This window comes from Nerophis lumbriciformis, linkage group LG10 (genome assembly GCF_033978685.3).
Source record: "Nerophis lumbriciformis linkage group LG10, RoL_Nlum_v2.1, whole genome shotgun sequence".
In the NCBI taxonomy this organism is placed as follows: domain Eukaryota; kingdom Metazoa; phylum Chordata; class Actinopteri; order Syngnathiformes; family Syngnathidae; genus Nerophis; species Nerophis lumbriciformis.
The window spans coordinates 35,833,282-35,855,691 of NC_084557.2; the positions used below are offsets into that span (position 1 = coordinate 35,833,282).

A 22,410-nucleotide genomic window follows, 5' to 3' on the forward strand; every position below is an offset into this window, starting at 1 on the left:
GTGTAGATAGAACATGTTAAAAGAGAAAGTAAGCAGATATTAACAGTAAATGAACAAGTAGATTAATAATCCATTTTTACAGCTTGTCCTTTATAATTTAGATTTAAAAAAAAAAGAGAAATGACACAATATGTTACTCCATATGTCAGCAGACTAATTAGGAAACTTTGTTTACTTACTTACTACTAAAAGACAAGTTGTCTAATATGTTCACTATTTTATCTAAGGACAAAATTGTTCTTCGATGGCAATCAGAAACATGTTTAATGTACCGTAAGATTTGTTGTTAAAATAAAGCCAATAATGCCATTTTTTGTGGTCCCCTTTATTTACAAAATATCGAAAAGTATCGAAATACATTTTGGTACCGGTACCAAAATGTTGGTATCGGGACAACACTAGTTTGGAGGCCCTCAAACCCTATCACAAACAATTGTTCACATTTTATTTATCTGTAATGATTTTATACTGTTTTAATCCCATTTAATTGAATGCATGTTTTGTACTAAATCAAATTCATGGGAAATAAATTATTCATTAATTTATTGGTGCAAAATAACAAATTTAACATACTGTATTATAAGTCGCAGTTTTTTTTCATAGTTTGGCCGTGGGTGCGACTTATACTGAGGAGCGACTTATGTGTGAAATTATTAACACATTACCGTAAAATATCAAATAATATTATTTAGCTCATTCACGTAAGAGACTAGACGTATAAGATTTCATCGGCTTTAGCGATTAGGAGTGACAGATTGTTTGGTAAACGTATAGCATGTTCTATATGTTATAGTTATTTGAATGACTCTTACCATAATATGTTACGTTAACATACCAGGCACGTTCTCAGTTGGTATGTTACCAGTCTTATAACAAACACTTATTCAGTCTATTCTTTATTTATTTTAAATTGCCTTTCAAATGTCGATTCTTGGTGTTGGGTTTTATCAAATAAATTTCCCCCAAAAAATGCGACTGGTTGTTGGTTGTTGCCTTCAAAGTCTACATGTGTCCTCGAAATTATTTTCTGGGTTTGTAAACAATAACAAAAACAGCAGAACATTTTTTGGGAGAAAGATAAAAATGCCGACCCCAAAAGGGACAAGCGGTAGAAAAATGGATGGATGGATGAGTACAGGCCAAAAGTTTGGACACACCTTCTCATTTCAATAAGTTTTCTTTATTTTCATGACTATTTAAATTGTAGATTGTCACTGAAGGCGTCAAAACTATGACACATGTGAAGTGAAAACCCTTTTAGGTGATGACCTCTTGAAGCTCATCGAGAGAATGCCAAGAGTGTGCAAAGCAGTAATCAGAGCAAAGGCTGGCTATTTTGAAGAAACTACAAACCCCGTTTCCATATGAGTTGGGAAATTGAGTTAGATGTAAATATAAACGGAATACAATGATTTGCAAATCATTTTCAACCCATATTCAGTTGAATATGCTACAAAGACAACATATTTGATGTTCAAACTGATAACCTTTTTTTTTTTTGTAAATAATCATTAACTTTAGAATTTGATGCCAGCAACATAAATAAATGATAAATGGGTTGTACTTGTATAGCGCTTTTCTACCTTCAAGGTACTCAAAGCGCTTTGACACTACTTCCACATTTACCCATTCACACACACATTCACACACTGATGGAGGGAGCTGCCATGCAAGGCGCTAACCAGCACCCATCAGGAGCAAGGGTGAAGTGTCTTGCTCAGGACACAACGGACATGACGAGGTTGGTACTAGGTGGGGATTGAACCAGGGACCCTTGGGTTGCGCACAGCCACTCTCTCACTGCGCCACGCTGTCCCACATGTGACAAAGAAGTTGGGAAAGGTGGCAATAAATACTGATAAAGTTGAGGAATGCTCATCAAACACTTATTTGGAACATCCCACAGGTGTGCAGGCTAATTGGGAACAGGTGGGTGCCATGATTGGGTATAAAAACAGCTTCCCAAAAAATGCTCAGTCTTTCACAAGAAAGGATGGGGCGAGGTACACCCCTTTGTCCACAACTGCGTGAGCAAAAAGTCAAACAGTTTAAGAACAACGTTTCTCAAACTGCAATTACAAGAAATTTAGGGATTTCAACATCTACGGTCCATAATATCATCAAAAGGTTCAGAGAATCTGGAGAAATCACTCCACGTAAGCGGCATGGCCGGAAACCAACATTGAATGACAGTGACCTTCGATCCCTCAAACGGCACTGTATCAAAAACCGACATCAATCTCTAAAGGATATCACCACATGGGCTCAGGAACACTTCATAAAACGACTGTCACTAAATACAGTTCGTCGCTACATCTGTAAGTGCAAGTTAAAGCTCTACTATGCAAAGCGAAAGCCATTTATCAACAACATCCAGAAACGCCACTGGCTTCTCTGGGCCCGAGATCATCTAAGATGGACTCATGCAAAGTGGAAAAGTGTTCTGTGGTCTGACGAGTCCACATTTCAAATTGTTTTTGGAAATATTCGACATCGTGTCATCCGGACCAAAGGGGAAGCGAACCATCCAGACTGTTATCGACGCAAAGTTCAAAAGCCAGCATCTGTGATGGTATGGGGGTGCATTAGTGGCCAAGGCATGGGTAACTTGTGAAGGCACCATTAATGCTGAAAGGTACATACAGGTTTTGGAACAACATATGCTACCATCTAAGCGCCGTCTTTTTCATGGATGCCCCTGCTTATTTCGGCAAGACAATGCCAAGCCACATTCAGCACGTGTTACAACAGCTTGGCTTTGTAAAAAAAGAGTGCTTTCCTGGTTCGCCTGCAGTCCAGACCTGTCTCCCATCGAAAATGTGTGGCGCATTATGAAGCGTAAAATTTGACAGCGGAGACCCCGGACTGTTGAAGGACTGAAGCGCTACATAAAACAAGAATGGGAAAGAATTCCACTTTCAAAGCTTCAACAATTAGTTTCCTCAGTTCCCAATCATTTATTGTGTGTTGTAAAAAGAAAAGGTGATGTAACACAGTGGTGAACATGCCCTTTCCCAACTACTTTGGCACGTATTGCAGCCATGAAATTCTAAGTTAATTATTATTTGCAAAAAAAAAAAAAGTTTATGAGTTTGTAGTGCATTCAATTGAATATGGGTTGAAAAGGATTTGCAAATCATTGTATTCCGTTTATATTTAAATCCAACACAATTTTCCTACTCATATGGAAACGGGGTTTGTAGAATATAAAATATGTTTTCAGTTATTTCACATGTTTGTTAAGTACATAACTCCACATTCACAGTTTTGATGCCTTCAGTGACAATAAAGAAAACGCATTGAATGAGAAGGTGTGTTCAAACTTTTGGCCTGTACTGTATATGTACTGGTAGTATCGTTGGTATCAACACCACCAAGTTATGGATCAATCTGCCCTCCTCTTACGTGTCGTGTACTGACTGCAACAATGCTGACACAGCAACAGTTGTTGAATCATCCTCTCTAGACACTTATTCATTTACTTATTCAATTCCTGTTAATATCCGCTTATTTTCTGCTCTAACATGGTTCCATCTACACTTTTTAAACATTACTAAGCAGTGATGCAGTAACTATAAACATACCTGCTCTTTACTTTTTCTCGGTTTGTAACACGTTTACCCTCGTCCTCCAGTGAAAATGATATTTGACAATGATATTTCATATACTAAGAAATGCAGTTTATTTTCCGTAATGGAGGTGAATATCATTAGCATATGGGAGCAGCTCCACACTGTGTATGGAGATACATAATTAGCTGCTCGCTAATCAACCAGAGGACTAAAAATAAATTCAGTGTCAGCCAGAGGGGATCGGTGTTTGTTATTAACATTGAAAGACATTAATCGGCAATGATGATCACATACTTTTTCAGGAAAATCAGCTGATAATGCTCAGTGGCCCATCGATCGTCACAGCCTTAATTAAAACTTTAATGTCCAAACCTCCCTGAGACAACTCCAACCTGGGCTATAAATGCCTCTCAAGACCAACACTAATGTAGCGTGCCACCGTGAAAATGTGAGGATACATTTGCCATCACATTCTTATCAAAGACAGAGCAGGAATGGGAAAGGAATATGTTTGCAGTAAAATTTCATATGAAGCGCCATCATTCACTAATTAACATCCAACATGCGCTTCTTCACGCAAAACGGGCCCCCCCAGAGACCCCAAGGCCCTACGCATAGGGCTAGATATGTGTAAAAGGAGGGGCATACTGCAAATTCTGGTATTCATCCAATCAAGGGCTTAGCCCCAAATTTTAGGCCCCCATACACAAAACTCCTATTTGGCCCCCCCATCCCACCCTAAAAATGATTGCATCAGTTTGGACAAAACCAGCTTTTTAAAATAGATGTAAAAACCCTAATTAGGCTTTTCACTTTTAAAGATGGGATAAACATATCTAAAACATATCTAGGTAAACCAGCCTAAATCATGTTTTTTTTAAAGTATTAATTTAAAAATTTTTTTTTTACAAAAAACCCAAATTGACTGTAATATGAATTTAGATAATCCCATAACCTACCATGATTAGGTATTTATGGTTATTAATATGTCAAGTTTCACCCTTCCCTTCACTTCAGAGTGCAAAGTAGGTTTCAGCTGATTCACGTAGTATAATCATCAGTTGATAATACAGATCATAATAATACGTCATTATTAATATGATCATATTATTGTAAGTGCATCTCCTGGAAATTACAGACAATAAGCCTTCAACCAGTCTTTAAGAAATATAGTTACGGCTCCTTTTGTAACTTTAATGGAGGGTCTTTGAACGCACCACAGTTATGAGATGCAAAAGTGAAACTTGTACATAACTTTCACCTATGTAGCCACACATAGTTAGTTATAGTAATTCTACCTTTTAGAATGTTGGTGCTGTGTGTGAATGCCTAAAAGGGAGCTCAGATGAAGTCTGTGTTGAGTGGAGTGCTCAAAGTTAGGTTCGCCGCTATCCAGGTGGGACAAACCATTTGGTAATTATGATAGGGGTGTCCTAATTTGCTTCTGTCAACCTTAATATTGAACTTTCACTGCTTTATTATTTTATACTAACATTTATGACTTAATTCTTTTTTAAATAAATTACATTTCCAATTCGCCCCCCCGCGACCCCGAAGGGAATAAGCTGTAGAAAATGGATGGATGGACATTTCCAATTCTTCAAACATTACAAAAGCACAGGTGCCCACTTGGGCTTGGGTAATTTAGACTCCGCTGCATCCGATATCACGTGCAGGTGGTCCTCGGTTTACATTGTTGTTTCTCTGTAACGAACACACTCCCATGCAGTATTCATAAACTGTACAACAAAAAAAGACAACTAATTATGTGCATGCGGCAGAATAATGCATAATCGCAGTAACACACAGTCGTGTTCGCTACATTAGGAAGGACAGCATCACATTTTGTTCTTTTATTTACCTTTTGACCCTTCATTATGTCCCCCAATTATGAGGCAGACTTTTCTGGTGGCAGCGCGTCAAAGAAAAGCAAAGTGAAACATGAGGTTAAAATAAACATGGTATAATGCTCAGTGGACAAATCAACAAACAAAGTAAGGAGTAAAGAGTTGTTTTCTTTTTTTATTACTGTTTCATTGAATTATTGTATATAATCTTTTTATTACTGTATTTTATATGTGATTCATGTGTGTGGGGCTCAGATGGCAGAGCGTTGTTTTCGATTTTTTTCCTATTCCATAAAGAAATGTCTAAAGAAAGCTAAGGTCTTTTAAGTATTTATTTGAGATCTCAAAATAACTTTAGAATTACAGAGGAAAACGGTATACGCTGCTACAGGAAGAAAGAAAGAAGCGAGAGAAAGTGAGAGCAAGTGTGATAAAGAACTTTCAGATCTTACGGTATATTGCTTTTAGGAATGAGGAGGGAGGGGAAGGGTTTAGGCGAAAAGGCCCTCCTGGGATGGAAGGGTAGAGAGAAGATGGGCAAATACAAACTATGGGGTTGTGAGTAGGAAAGCATTGGTTAGGGCAGTTAATACAACACCAATCATAAAAGAAACCCATTTGGAAAATAACCTTTGACCAAAAAGACAAATACAACATACGTTAGTAATATTTCAACAGCAGAGCACTCTTTGTCCTTGGAGAAGTTGGGGGTTGGAGACATCGCCACCGGACATCAGGAATGTAGCAGGGCCATAAAAGTGTCTTATTTGTGACAAGGCACAGGCATTTAAGGGAGCAACTACTACACAACAATTTAGGCTAAAGTTGTGGTACCAAAATACAAATTTTGTTAACAGCATCTGTCCAGAAACTTGAGAGTTCCTGGTACGAATCCAGCTTCCGCCCTCCTTGTCACTGTTGTTGTGTCTTTGGGCACCCACCCACTTCACCCACCTTGCCTCCAGTGCAGCTCAAACTGGTGTAGGAATGTTTGGTTGTGGTCAGAGAGGCCGGAGGTGCAAATTGGCTGCCGCGCTTCCGTCAGTCTACCCCAGGGCAGCTGTGGCTACAAATTTAACTCACCACCGCCAAAGTGTGACTGTGGACTGAATGACATATGGGTTCTCAGTGTCAGCCACTTTAAGTCAATAGAAAAAAACGCTATATAAATCTCATCCATTATTATCATTTTTATTATGTGTACAGTGTGAATGCCTTAGCTGTTATTTTCTGTATAATTTAGCTATAAGGTTTGACTTACACTGAACTTAACTTGCATCCGTAACCCGAGGACCACTTGTAAATACTGTAAATGGCAAATACCGGTACAGATACTTTTAACTGGAAGCTCATTGAATGCTTATGTGATTTTACCTTTAATTTGGTTGTAGTCAGAATAAAACAATTTAGGCCAACTAAACAAACGTATATGTAAACAATTTCGCAAATTAGGCAAGGCAAGTTTATTTATAGAGCACAATTCATACACAAGGCTATTCAAAGTGCTTTGTAGTGCTGAAGTAGTGTTGTCAAACAAATCAGTTTTTTAAACAGATTAATAACACTTTTTAATCAGGATTAATTGTAGTTTGTTAATTGCTTGCATAATTTTGACTATTTTAATAAAAGACCACAACATTTTAAGTTTGTCGGACTGTCATACACATTTTAGTAAATGTTTTACTTGAATGTGTGTTATTTATTTGCTTATAACTTGACAGTATAGTAATAAGCATGTAGCGAAGCTGCGTAGCTTAACTACATATTACTGTAGCTTGGCGGTAGCTTCACAACTTTTTGAATGAGTAGCGATTCCTGGAGTTTAGCAATTTTTAGACCCAGGTAGCAAGGTACAGTAGCTTCGATCAAAGCTACGAGCTACAAAGAGAGAACATCGACTGCGAATCTAGGCCAAAAAATACGGAGGAAATACAAAGACCTGGATGAATGAGAACATCCATACATACGGAGAAAATCCATGATGATTGGTTGGTGTTCGTATGATGAGTCACAATTGGCTTTGAATTTTCTCATTCCTCCAGGTCATTGTCATCTCAGTGCATTCAATCGATCGCAACTGGACTGTTCGGTTTGCCTTAGAAGACGTTTCACCGCTCACCGGAGTCGGCTTCATCAATTCGTGCTCAAAGACTTAGATTGATCAGATGGAACATTACAAACTGGCCAATCAGAGGCAAGATAAGGTGGGTCATCGAAACCAGGAAGCAAAATCATAACAACTACGCACTCATGTCACATGACGACAAGGAAGTCAGAGACAGAGGGACGCTTCAAGCTGACGACTCAAAAAAAAGAAACATACTTGAAAATAGCACAGGAATATTCTCCCGCAGATAAGATTTTTTCTTTAGTGATGAAGACGACATCCAGGAAACCCACAATAATGCGTGTCCTTGGTTATATTTAGACAAATGTATGCGTTTAGAGAAAACAATGCCATAAACCTTAGTTTTTAGTTGTTTACTCTGTAAACCAAAATCATAACTGCTCTCTTCATCTAAGATACATATTTAAAAACACACATTAAGGTAAGTTGAGTTCATGAAAAGTTTTTTCGCACATAACCATTACCAACTGTTTCCAAACAACACACAAGTCATTGCAATAAGAAGAATACATTTTATAGAACATTTATAACACAAAGATCTACAGAGGCGATACAATCAATTAGACCAGAACAAAAACAATGTGGGGAATCCTAAATAGCATTAAAAAATGGTGCTAAGAAAGATAATCTTAAATACTTGTCAGATGTAAATGTAATACATGACAATATGAACAAAGTAGTTGAAAGCTTCAATATGTTCTTTCTGAACATTGGACCATATCTGGATGAAAAGATTCCAGATCCTGGGTCAGTTTAGGACTTGAAGGACACCATGGACCAGGGGTCGGGAACCTTTTTGGCTGAGAGAGCCATGAAAGCCAAATATTTTAAAATGTATTTCCATATAATATTTTTTAACACTGAATACTAGAGATGTCCGATAATATCGGACTGCTGATATTATCGGCTGATAAATGCTTTAAAATGTAATATCGGAAATTATCGGTTTCAAAATTATCGGTATTGGTTTCAAAAAGTAAAATGTATGACTTTTTAAAACGCCGCTGTGTACACGGGCGTAGGGAGAAGTACAGAGCGCCAATAAACCTTAAAGGCACTGCCTTTGCGTGCCGGCCCAATCACATAATATCTACGACTTTTCACACACACAAGTGAATGCAAGCATACTTGGTCAACAGCCATACAGGTCACACTGAGGGTTGCCGTATAAACAACTTTAAAACAGTTACAAATAAGCGCCACACTGTGAACCCACACCAAACAAGAATGACAAACACATTTTGGGAGAACATCCGCACCGTAACACAACATAAACACAACAGAACAAATACCCAGAACCCCTTGCAGCACTAACTCTTCCGGGACGCTACAATATCCCCCCCCCCCCCCCCCCCTGCGCTACTCCCCCCGCCCCCACCTCAACCTCCTCATGCTCTCTCAGGGAGAGCATGTCCCAAATTCCAAGCTGCTGTTTTGAGGCATGTTAAAAAAAATAATGCACTTTGTGACTTCAATAATAAATATGGCAGTGCCATGTTGGCATTTTTTTCCATAACTTGAGTTGATTTATTTTGGAAAACCTTGTTACATTGTTTAATGCATCCAGCGGGGCATCACAACAAAATTAGGCATAATAATGTGTTAATTCCACGACTGTATATATCGGTATCGTTTGATATCGGTATCGGTAATTAAGAGTTGGACAATATCAGAATATCGGATATCGGCAAAAAAGCCATTATCGGACATCTCTACTGAATACAATTAAATGCGTGCATTTTTAAGTAAGACCAACATTTTTACAGTATAATAAGTCTCTTATTCTTTTTAATAACATTGTTATTCTGAAGGTAACCAATAATAAATTAAATACTTAATTACCATTAATGCGACTTCTGGTGCTGCATGGTTTTGTTGATGGCTTTGTAGTCGTTATTTTTAACACTGTGATTACCAGCGGAATTATTCATTACTTATCGTGTTAAGCAATGTCATCTAAGATTTATCTGAGAGCCAGATGCAGTCATCAAAAGAGCCACATCTGGCTCTCGAGCCATAGGTTCCCTACCCCTGTTCTAGACAGAAGTCCCAACTCGATGTTCCCTGAAGGTGTGACAACAGAGGAAATAATCAGTATTGTGGAAAAAATGTAAATCCAAGACCTCAACTGACTGTAATGGAATTGATATGGAAACGATAAAAAAGGTTATTGAAGAGATTTCAGAACCTTTAACATATATCAGCAACCTACCATTTCAAACGGGCAAATTCCCAGACAAAATGAAAATAGTAAAAGTCGTACCAATTTATAAGACTGGAGACAAACACCAGTTTACAAACAACATAACTGTTTCTCCACATACGCAATTTTCTAAAAGTATTGAAAATTGGATAGTTTGGACGGATTCATGAATAAAAACAAAACACTCACACACAACCAATACAGTTACAGAGCCCACATTTCAACATCAATGGCATTAATCGAAATAACGGAAGAGATCACCAATGCAATAGATAGCAAAAAATGTGCTGCTGCAGTGTTTATGGATTTTAGAAAAGCATTTGACACAATGAATCACAGTAGAGAGTAGTAAATAGATTAGAATGGTATGGAATCAAAGGGGTTGGTCTTGAACTGTTAAGCTCCTTAACGAACAAGAAGCAATACGTGAATCTAGGCAAACACGTCGACAGAGCTGAACATATCTTGTGGCGTACCTCAGGGATCAATACTTGGACCAAAATTGTTCAATCTTTAAACAAATTACATTTGTAAAGTTGCAAAGGACTTCAAGTTAGTATTAATTGCAGATGAAATAACTGTTTGTTCGGGAGAAAACACACAGAAGCTAATACAAATAATAACAGACGAAATTAACAAATTAAAAAGATGGTTTGACAAAAACAGACTATCTTAGAATCTCAGCAAAACTAACATTATGAAATTTGGTAACCGCAGAAGAGAAAGTCAAATCGACAGAGTAGACATTGAAAGGGTAAAAAACATATTTTGGGTGTAATAATAGATGATAAAATGAACTGGAAATCTCATGTAAAAATATACAACATAAAGTGGCAAGAAATATGTCAATAATTAATAAAACCAAATATATTCTGGACCAAAAATCACTTCATAGCCTTTACTGCTCACTAGTGTTACCATATCTGAGTTATTGTGTAGAAATATGGGGAAACAACTACAAATGTACACTTCATTCACTAAGTGTGTTACAAAAAAGATCAGTTAGAATAATACATAATGTTGGATATAGAGAACATACAAACCTTTTATTTATTAAATCAAAAATATTGAAATTCAACAATTTGGTGTATTTACAAACAGCTAAAATGATGTACAAAGCAAACTATAACCTGCTAACCAAGAATGTACAACAATTATTCTCAACAAAAGAGGAGAAATATAATCTTAGAGGAAAATCTAATTTAAAACATTTGTATGCCCGTACAACACTTAAAACCTTTAGTATATCAGTATGTGGAATTAAATTATGGAATGGATTAAGCAAAGAAATCAAACAAAGCACTAATATGATTCAGTTTAAGAGACTGTTCAAACTACAAGTGTTCACAAAGTACACAGAAGAACAATTATGATGAACATCTTGAACCTTTTAAAAAAACATCTCATTCATCTCCTAGGTGAACTATAAATGATTTAACTTTTTATTTATCAGAACTTTAATTATTGTGTATATATATATATATATGTTCATTCATTTATTCATTCACTCTTCTGTTACAAGCGGAAAACAAAGAAATGGGATAAAACTGCTATGATATGAAAAGGGGTAGGATTAAGTATTCTTCCTACTCCTTTTCGGGTGTTCTGTAATGAAACAAATGGAAATATGTGATGCATTATATTATAAATGTATTGTATGCATGTTTGTAATAAACTGAAACTGAATTTAATTGTTTTTTTTTTGTTAAAATATAGATAGATGCTGTTTTTATTATTTGTTTACTGTAGGTAGAGACAATCAATAACATAATAGAGGCGGGCCAAAGAAAAGGCAAACTAAAATAAATACATACAGTGGTGTGCAGGGACCCCTTGAGGTAGTTGTAGAGTCAAACTAATTTTAGCTCAGGGGAAAATCTGTGCACACGCAGGCCGGACTATTAAAATGATGGCATTAAAACTAAAAAATAAAGACAACTTCAGATTGTTTTCTTTGTCTTACTTTGGCCAAAAATAGAACAAACACATTCTGAAAATATTACCGGCAGCGGTAAAGTTTAGATCCATGAAGGAAAGAAGAAAGTGAATGAATGTTTATAACTGATACATATGCATACAAATGTGTTTTCTTTTGTGTTATTTTTTTTCATGAATTAAGTCACGTTTATGACAACCTTTTTCCAAAACACAATATAGAATGTGAGATATAACATGATAATGCATACATTTATCATTTGTTTTCAAAACGCTTACAAAAAAGTGGGACCCCAAAAATGTACTGTGGGACCCCATTTTTATGACTTGATGGGGTCCCTGGGACCCCATTTTGAAAATTTCTAGCGCCAACACTGATGGAGTATTGGTGCGTGCAAAACAGCAGTAGGCGGCTGTGGCCTGCGGGCCGGTTATAATATTAATCAAATATCATCCCAGGGGCCATAGATCATTCATTCATATACTGTATTAAACACATCCATATGCTTAACTTATGTCTACAGATGTTTTAACAGTATGTTTAGTATTGTGCTTTGCATTCAGTTAGTCCTGCATCACTTCTCTAATCTTACAATACCATGAGAGATGCATCTCTGAATATGCACAACACTGAAACTATGGAATGATCGTATCATATCTGACAAGGTCCACCAAACAGAGTATTGTTATTTTTCTTTTTGGATTCAACACTGCTACTGGATCTGGTTATGATCTTTACGTTGAGGCAAGTGTGTGAATTGGATTCACCTGTGTTCATATGCATCATGTTGTTATGTTAACATGCTTTTCCTCTCTCCTTCAACAGGAGTCTATGAAAATTGCTTTGCAACATGGCGACCGTCCTCTGCAGGCCCTGTGCTTGCTAAACTTTGCAGACATACATCGCTGCAGGCAGGACTTTGATGTAAGAAGCAACTTCACGTCCTTCTTGTATAAAAGTCTCAATGTGTTATTTATTTGTACAAAAACTAATTCATGGAAATAAGCTGTTTATTATAAATATTGGAACAATTATTTGATAATAGACTTCGTGGCTTCATTGAAAAGCACACATTATTATTTGATTGTCAATATGGGTTCCGACAAAATAGGTCAACTTCATTAGCTTTAAGTGATCTAAAAGAGAACATTACTAATGGTATCGAGAAAAACAAATTTGTTATAGGAATTTTTATTGACCTGCAAAAGGCTTTCGATACCATTGACCACCAGATTTTGGTAAATAAACTGGAAAACTATGGCATAAGGGGAGTGGCAGGGAAATGGCTGAAGAGCTACTTGAATGAGAGACAGCAGATTGTTCAGATCGACCAACATCAATCTACACTCATGAACATAACCTGTGGAGTCTCCCAGGGCTGGATACTAGGACCCACACTATTTATAATGTATATCAATGAAATATGTAAAGTATCAACACTGCTGAAGTTCATCCTCTTTGCTGACGATACAACCATTACATGTGCAGGTGACCACATGAAGCAACTTCTGGCCTCTATAACTGAGGAGATGATCAAGTTAAAAACTTGGTTTAATACCAACAAATTGTCTCTGAATTTAAAGAAGACCATAATCATGCTCTTTAGCAATCGCAAAAGTAATATACCCATCAGGATTGTTATTGATGATACACCAATAGAATATGTTCAACAACATTCATTTTTAGGAGTGGTAATAGATGAAAATATATAATGGAAGCCTCATATAAATTACCTGAGGACAAAAGTTGCTAAATGTGTTGGAATGATGAGGAGATCATGTCATTTATTGAACACCAATGCTCTGTTGTTATTGTATCATTCATTTATTATGTCATATTTAAACTATTGTGTTGAAGTCTGGGGAAATTGTTATAAATCTCATCTACAGCCTTTAGTCACTCTGCAGAAAAAGGCCATTAGGATTGTGTCCAATGTTCACTACTTACATCATTCAAATCCACTATTCATGGAGTTAAAGCAACTTAAACTGCACAATGTAATGAACTTTAAAACTGCTCAAATTATGTTTAGGGCATCCCAAAACTCTCTACCATCCAATATACAGAACCTATTCCAGGATAGAGATGCTCACCATAGTTACAGTCTAAGAGGAAACAACAAATTATATGTTCCTAAATTTAGAACAACTTTAAAATGAATGTGCATTTCAGTGTGTGGAGTCAGTCTGTGGAACAACTTAGGGGATGAGTTAAAAACCTGTTCTAACATGATTCAATTTAAAAGACTGTTTAAAAAAGAAGTACCGAAGAAGTACGAGGAGGAAAGAGAGTGATGCCCTCAGCACAGAGCGATGAGAGAGAGGTGTATGGTCAGAGTGTTTGGGCCTGTGTGTGTGTGTGTATGTGTGTGTGTGTGTGTTTTTTGTCTCGTCTTGTCTTGTCTCATAGTAACAGTGGTACTATTGTATTGTTAGTGTACAGGAGCTTTTCTTGTTTTTGTTTGTATAGTATTGTTCTTGTATTATATTGTTTATGTTAAATGTGGAGTGAGTGAGAGGGGTTGGGATATTATAAGCATCTGCTTCATCCAACCCCTTTTCAAGCCTTGCATAAATGTCTCTGCCAAAATGTAAAAAAAAAAAAAAAAGGTTGTTGTTGTACTGTGCAGGTTTGAAATAAATAATTCAATTCAATTAATTATTTTTTTGTGCAAAATAAGTTGTTAATTCAAATGTTCTTGAAACAAGAAATTCAGAAAATACAGTTTGGAAACACCTTCTCATTTAATGTGTTTTCTTTATTTTGTCTCTCTTTCAGAAAGCGTTCCCTCGTTACGAGTCAGCATTGGGCATCATGATGGAGATTGGGAATCGTTTTGGACAAGGCCACGTGCACCTGGCTGTGGCAAAGTGTTGGCTTCTGCTGAAGGAGTATGATAAGGTGCCTTTGTTACAACAATACATTCGCATACAGTCCAGATCCTAATTTTAAAGACCAAAATTACCAGGTTTGCATTGTTTGATCGTAAAACTGTTCTAAGTAGAGCTTAAAAATGCTAAAAGAAGAAATGGGAGCGAGAACATTTTTGAGTCAGCAATTTAATTTATTGCCAACAGCTGATCACAAGTGTAAGACCACACATCTTCCACAATAACAATCTCAAAAAACGGACCGAGTAAATTAGTCACCTCAAAAATTGGTTGGGCATGCTTGATGTTTGGTTTTCCAGGCAGCTAATTGAATTGTTGCTTTATGTCGGGTCGGTAACCCAAAAAGGTTGAAAGAGCCATATTGGACCAAAAATACAAAAAAAATAATTTGTCTGGAGCCGCAAAAAATGAAAAGCCGTATAAAAGTCTTATAATGAAGGCAACACATGACGTAAGTGTCTATATTAGCTATAATAGCCTACTATCAAAATGACTACAGGTAAAAGCCAGTAAATTAGAATATTTTGAAAAACTTGATATATTTCAGTAATTGTATTCAAAAGGTGTAACTTGTACATTATATTTATTCATTGCACACAGACTGATGCATTCAAATGTTTATTTCATTTAATTTTGATGATTTGAAGTGGCAACAAATGAAAATCCAAAATTCCGTGTGTCACAAAATTAGAATATTACTTAAGGCTAATACAAAAAAGGGATTTTTAGAAATGTTGGCCAACTGAAAAGTATGAAAATGAAAAATATGAGCATGTACAATACTCAATACTTGGTTGGAGCTCCTTTTGCCTCAATTACTGCGTTAATGCGGCGTGGCATGGAGTCGATGAGTTTCTGGCACTGCTCAGGTGTTATGAGAGCCCAGGTTGCTCTGATAGTGGCCTTCAACTCTTCTGCGTTTTTGGGTCTGGCATTCTGCATCTTCCTTTTCACAATACCCCACAGATTTTCTATGGGGCTAAGGTCAGGGGAGTTGGCGGGCCAATTTAGAACAGAAATACCATGGTCCGTAAACCAGGCACGGGTAGATTTTGCGCTGTGTGCAGGCGCCAAGTCCTGTTGGAACTTGAAATCTCCATCTCCATAGAGCAGGTCAGCAGCAGGAAGCATGAAGTGCTCTAAAACTTGCTGGTAGACGGCTGCGTTGACCCTGGATCTCAGGAAACAGAGTGGACCGACACCAGCAGATGACATGGCACCCCAAACCATCACCCAACCATGCAAATTTTGCATTTCCTTTGGAAATCGAGGTCCCAGAGTCTGGAGGAAGACAGGAGAGGCACAGGATCCACGTTGCCTGAAGTCTAGTGTAAAGTTTCCACCATCAGTGATGGTTTGGGGTGCCATGTCATCTGCTGGTGTCGGTCCACTCTGTTTCCTGAGATCCAGGGTCCACGCAGCCGTCTACCAGCAAGTTTTAGAGCACTTCATGCTTCCTGCTGCTGACCTGCTCTATGGAGATGGAGATTTCAAGTTCCAACAGGACTTGGCGCCTGCACACAGCGCAAAATCTACCCGTGCCTGGTTTACGGACCATGGTATTTCTGTTCTAAATTGGCCCGCCAACTCCCCTGACCTTAGCCCCATAGAAAATCTGTGGGGTATTGTGAAAAGGAAGATGCAGAATGCCAGACCCAAAAACACAGAAGAGTTGAAGGCCACTATCAGAGCAACCTGGGCTCTCATAACACCTGAGCAGTGCCAGAAACTCATCGACTCCATGCCACGCCGCATTAACGCAGTAATTGAGGCAAAAGGAGCTCCAACCAAGTATTGAGTATTGTACATGCTCATATTTTTCATTTTCATACTTTTCAGTTGGCCAACATTTCTAAAAATCCCTTTTTTGTATTAGCCTTAAGTAATATTCTAATTTTGTGACACACGGAATTTTGGATTTTCATTTGTTGCCACTTCAAATCATCAAAATTAAATGAAATAAACATTTGAATGCATCAGTCTGTGTGCAATGAATAAATATAATGTACAAGTTACACCTTTTGAATGCAATTACTGAAATAAATCAAGTTTTTCAAAATATTCTAATTTACTGGCTTTTACCTGTATGTGTCGTAGGCTGAAGCAGATCTTCATTGACAGAAATGTTGAAATGTACCGGTAATATTTATTCTACACATTTTTACAACATTAGAAAACATTAGTAAATCAGAGGCTACTCAGAAGATGAGATAAGTCCTGGAAATGACTGTCTTAGAATGGCCAAAGGTATAGATGTGTGTGTTCAAGTTAAAGGAAACGGCAGGCTGTCTTCTTTTAATAGATTTATTACAATCTTTGGCAAGCTAGGTAATGTTTGCTGTGGTCTGGAGCAACATGGCACACAAACAACTATCTGAAATGTGTCATAAGATATGCAAAACTAAATGATATACAAAGAGGATACAAGTATATTAAATGAGCTCAAATATACCTACAAACGAGGCATAATGATGGAATATGTACATACCGCTAGCCTAAATAGCATGTTAGCATTGATTAGCTTGCAGTCATGCACTGACCAAATATGCCTGCTTAGCACGCCAACAAGTCAATAACATCAACAAAGCGCACCTTTGTGCATTCACGCACAGCATAAAACTTTTGGTGGACAAAATGAGACAAAGAAGGAGTGGAAGATTTGACATGTCAACAAACTTTTGCGTCACAGTCCACACTAAGGTGAGTTCAAGAACCGCCAAAATTAGTAGGACAAAACAATGTTCACCAAATACTCTCATCAGTGAAGCAACAGTGGGCTTTCTAACAGTTGGGAAGGTTTGTGTCATGTTTGTCCTCAAACACAAAACATACTAAAACCAAAAAAAGATTTTTCCCCCCCATCTTTTTCCATTTTCAAGCCTTTTTTCAAAAATGCTCCAGGGAGCCACTATTGGGCTTAGAGCGGGGTTGCTGAAGTGATGAAGATGGCTTCACGAGGGGCATCCACTGACTTTTGTAAAAACTTCCCACGCCAGCCATCCCCAAATGTTCTCATTTGGATTGAGATCAGGGGAACATGCAGGATGGTCCAAACGAGTGACGTTATTTGTCAGGCAGGTATTGTGAACATGTTCAAAAAGTAGTCATTAGCACACGGACGAGGACCTTCAGTCATAAAGGAGGCCCCCTGCAACATCTACACATAGCCATCTGCCCTCTGACACCACCTGAAGCTCCATTGAAGGAAAAGGCACCCAACGTCTAACATCTCTAATGGGATCTACTTGTCATGTACAGTATGAAAGCCATCGGGACCATTTAGTAGGGATGATGTTCGAAACCGGTTCTCCCGGTTGTTCGATAAGAAAAGAACCGATTCCATGGACTCAAATCCCTTTTTGAGAACCGGTTCCCGTTATCGAGGCCACTATAGTAAAGAAAAAGAGTTGGTTCTTTATTCGAATCCCTGGGAACGAATCCCGTCCCACAAGAAATGCCCTGTGGGACATCACAGGAAATGATGTAGCTCAGTCTTTAGACTGAGCTACATGATGTAGCTCAGTCTTTAGAGCTACATCATGTAGCTAGATAATTTCCTGTGATGTCACACAAGCAGCAAAAATAATGGACCGGAAAAAACGCCTCTAGGCATGGCTATTCACCTATAGTGATCACAGAGACAGGTTGTTTTTGTGTTACTGTATATATTTGTTTTTCTGAAAAATCCCACTTAATATACTTTGGGTAACAACAGTCAATATCTATTTATTTAATTTTTTAGGGGGGTAACAGTCAATATTTATTGATTTATTTTATTTTATTTTTTTCTTATAAAATAAAAGTGAGCTTTTGTTAAACCAAATATTATGTTTTTTTCCATATACAACAACCTATCTGGATTCGATAAGAGAATCGATAAGGAATCGGTTCGATAAGAGGATTCGATAATGGGCTCGAACTCGATAATTTCTTATCAAACATCATCCCTACCATTGAGATTACATTTTTTCTCAAAAGAAAATCCAACTTTCTTCCACTTTTCAATGTCCCATGTTTGGTGCTCTCGTGCAAATTCCAAACGGCGTTGAAGGGCAGAAGGCCTTTGAAGACATTCTTTGTTCTTAAAACCCATTGCTGGCAGATAGTTATTGGACTGCACTCAGGACCTAAAAACCTTCATTTGGACCAAGGCCCAACACCTGCTTAGGACTTTTTTGTTACATTACCCTCAGTCTTTTAATGAGTTTAAAATGTAAGTTTTACTGCGTCCAACCTCAGCAGCAATGGAGAGACCATGCTTACAGTATGCTTCTTTCATACCTTTTTTTTTTTTTTTTTTTAAACCAGCCGTCGTCCTTATCCAGAATTTAGACATTATTGTCTTCAATTGTTGACTCTGGGATAGAAAAAAACAACCCTCTTATGATATCTCATGCATTTGTATAAAGTATGTTGTGACCACACATGAGGGTACACACCTTACATTTTAAAAGTGAAGAAGCCTTTCTGACCAAAGCTGAACGAAGAGTCCAGCCTTTTGTGGATTGCTTAAGTACAAAACCCAAATCCAGTGAAGTTGGCACGTTGTGTAATTCGTAAATAAAAACAGAATACAATGATTTGCAATTATTTTTCAACTTATATTCAATTGAATAGACTGCAAAGACAAGATATTTAATGTTTGAACTAAGAAACATTTTTTTTTTTTGCAAATAATCATTAACTTAGAATTTAATGGCAGCAACACGTTGCAAAAAAGTTGGCACAGGGGCATTTTTACCACTGTGTTACATAGCCTTTCCTTTTAACAACACTCAGTAAATGTTTGGGAACTGAGGAGACACATTTTTTAAGCTTCCCTAGTGGAATTCTTTCCCATTCTTGCTTGATGTACAGCTTAAGTTGTTCAACAGTCCGGGGGTCTCCGTTGTGGTATTTTAGGCTTCATAATGCGCCACACATTTTCAATGGGAGACAGGTCTGGACTACATGCAGGCCAGTCTAGTACCCGCATTCTTTTACTATGAAGCCACGCTGTTGTAACACGTGGCTTGGCATTGTCTTGCTGAAATAAGCAGGGGCGTCCATGATAACGTTGCTTGGATGGCAACATATGTGGCTCCAAAACCTGTATGTACCTTTCAGCATTAATGGCGCCTTCACAGATGTGTAAGTTACCCATGCCCTGGGCACTAATACACCCCCATACCATCACAGATGCTGGGTTTTCAACTTTGCGTCTATAACAATCCGGATGGTTCTTTTCCTTTTTGTTCCAGAGGACACGACGTCCACAGTTTCCAAAAACAATTTAGAATGTGGACTCGTCAGACCACAGAACACTTTTCCACTTTGCATCAGTCCATCTTAGATGAGCTCGGGCCCAGCAAAGCCGGCGGCGTTTCTGGGTGTTGTTGATAAATGGCTTTCGCTTTGCAAAGTAGAGTTTTAACTTGCACTTACAGATGTAGCAACGAACTGTAGTTACTGACAGTGGTTTTCTGAAGTGTTCCTGAGCCCATGTGGTGATATCCTTTACACACTTCTGTCAGTTTTTGATGCAGTACCGCCTGAGGGATCGAAGGTCACGGGCATTCAATGTTGGTTTTCAGCCTTGCTGCTTACGTGCAGTGATTTCTTCAGATTCTCTGAACCTTTTGATGATATTACACACCTTAGATGGTAAAATCCCTAAATTCCTTGCAGTAGCTGGTTGAGAAATGTTGTTCATAAACAATTTGCTCAGGCATTTGTTGACAAAGTGGTGACCCTCGCCCCATCCTTGTTTGTGAATGACTGAGCATTTCATGGAAGCTGCTTTTATACCCAATCATGGCGCCCACCTGTTCCCAATTAGCCCGTTCACCTGTGGGGTGTTCCAAATAGCTGTTTAATAGATAGATAGATGGATAGTACTTTATTGATTTCTTCAGGAAAATTAAAATTCCAGCAGCAGTGTACAGAATTGAGATCGAATTTAAAAAGTAAAAAGTAAATAATGGGGGTATAAATGGAAACAAAATCGAAAAATATTACAATAAGAATAAAAATAAAAAGCAACAATGAGAATAAAAATATAACAGTAAAATAAGAATATAATAAGAGAAACTAGGTAGTAGTGACCATGTTATGAAAAAGTATTGCTCTGTTATTGTTTTGCATCCCCTGTCATCCTAGTACCCCCCTAACCCCCAGAGAGGAGTTGTACGGTCTATTGGCGTGTGGGACAAAGGAGTTTTTGAGTCTATTAGTCCTGCACTTGGGATGAAGCAGTCTAGCACTGAACAGGCTCCTCTGGCTACTGATAACGGTATGCAGAGGGTGACTGGCATCATCCAGGATGCTCACTAGTTTTTCCACAGTCCTCTTCTCTGCCACCGTCACCAGTGAGTCCAGTTTTATTCCGATCGTAATTTTTGTAATTTAATGAAATCGTAATTTAATGAGCATTCCTCAACTTTCTCAGTCTTTTTTTTGCCACTGGGGTCAGCCTTTTTGAAACATGTTGCAGGCATCAAATTCCAAATGAGCTAAAACTTGCACTAAATAACAATTTTCCCAGTTTGAACGTTAAATATCTTGTCTTTGCAGTCTATTCAATTGAATATAAGTTGAAAAGGATTTGCAAATCATTGTATTCTGTTTTTATTTACCATTTACACAACGTGCCAACTTCACTGGTTTTGTAAAATACTAGAAAAAAACCCACTGGATTTAATGAGGTATAATTCGCAGATGCAACTGTGACAGGTTGTTCATATAATATCAGAATATTTAAGATTCATGTTGCGTCAATATTTTTTCCCCAGGCTCTGGAGTCCTTAGAGCGAGCGCAAGCGCTGGCAGACGGAATGGGAAACAAGGTTGGTGATGTTCCTCACGAAGGAGACAGACATGTTGATGATGTCCCTGCTCTTTATGCGTCTCCAGCTGTGCATGCTGAAAGCCCACTGCCTGAGGGAGGGCATCTACAGGAGCCAGGGGAGGCAAGAAGAGCTGCGCGAGCAGGTGGTGAAGTTCCTGCAGTGCGTGGAGGAGCTGGAGCTCTACTGCGGCATGTGCGGCGAGTCCATCGGGGACAGGGACCAAAAGCTGCAGGCCTTGCCCTGTTCCCACATTTTCCACCTCAAGTGAGTTCTGACTGACTCGCGTGCAGCTCTTTCCAGGTCTCATTCCCACTTCCTCTTCCAGGTGTCTGCAGACTAATGGGACAAAAGGCTGTCCCAAGTGCTTCAAGAACTCCATGAAGCCTGGGTTTGTGTGAGTGTGCTGGCGTGTTTGTGTCCACGGAAGTCCAAACGCAGCACGTTGACGCCTCACAGGTTGCATGAGCAGCCTCGGGTGAGTGAAGTGTTTGAGGAGGGTCGAACCTGTGACCATGTGCGAGAAGGATGCTGAACTGAAGTGGGAAGTCCTCAATTGGAGGTATCTTCTTTACTGACCTCGGTCTGGAGTGACTGAGGAGGACAGTGGAGGTCAAAGTGCCATTTACAAGCCGGAATAGTCCCACTCTGTCTGTAGAGAGGAGCATGGACCCTATTCAGCACATTTTCAACTTAGCTCCTGCTATCCTGTGCATTATAAGAATGACTTCTTTGTTATTTACACTTATTTATGCATATTATCAGGTTTCTCAGACGCATTTTTCTTCTTGTACATACCATCATGTATTGCAAAAACTTAACCAGACTCAAGTCTTTACTCAACATGTACACGCAGCTCTTTTCTCCTTCTTTTTGTTTTTTTAAACTGAGATCAAGGCGCCGAATGGACACACGTCATGTTCTTCAAAACAATTCCTTGCTCTCTGTTCTGAATGTCGACGAGGAAAACTACTGGTTGGTTTAACGCGGGGTTGTCATGTTTGTAGTC

General features: G+C 38.2%; 1 protein-coding gene across 1 annotated transcript in view; it reads left to right on the plus strand.

The window, feature by feature from the left end:
* rapsn (receptor-associated protein of the synapse, 43kD) overlaps positions 1-22,410 on the plus strand; it is a 36,421-nt gene that overhangs the window by 12,421 nt on the left and 1,590 nt on the right. The window contains exons 4-8 of the mRNA XM_061969710.2: positions 12,512-12,610; positions 14,465-14,587; positions 21,348-21,401; positions 21,469-21,668; positions 21,730-22,410. The exon at positions 21,730-22,410 is cut by the window's right edge and continues 1,590 nt beyond it. Of these exons, the coding sequence (XP_061825694.1) occupies positions 12,512-12,610; positions 14,465-14,587; positions 21,348-21,401; positions 21,469-21,668; positions 21,730-21,802 (549 nt within the window). The 3' untranslated portion in view covers positions 21,803-22,410. The remainder of the gene's footprint in view (positions 1-12,511; positions 12,611-14,464; positions 14,588-21,347; positions 21,402-21,468; positions 21,669-21,729) is intronic.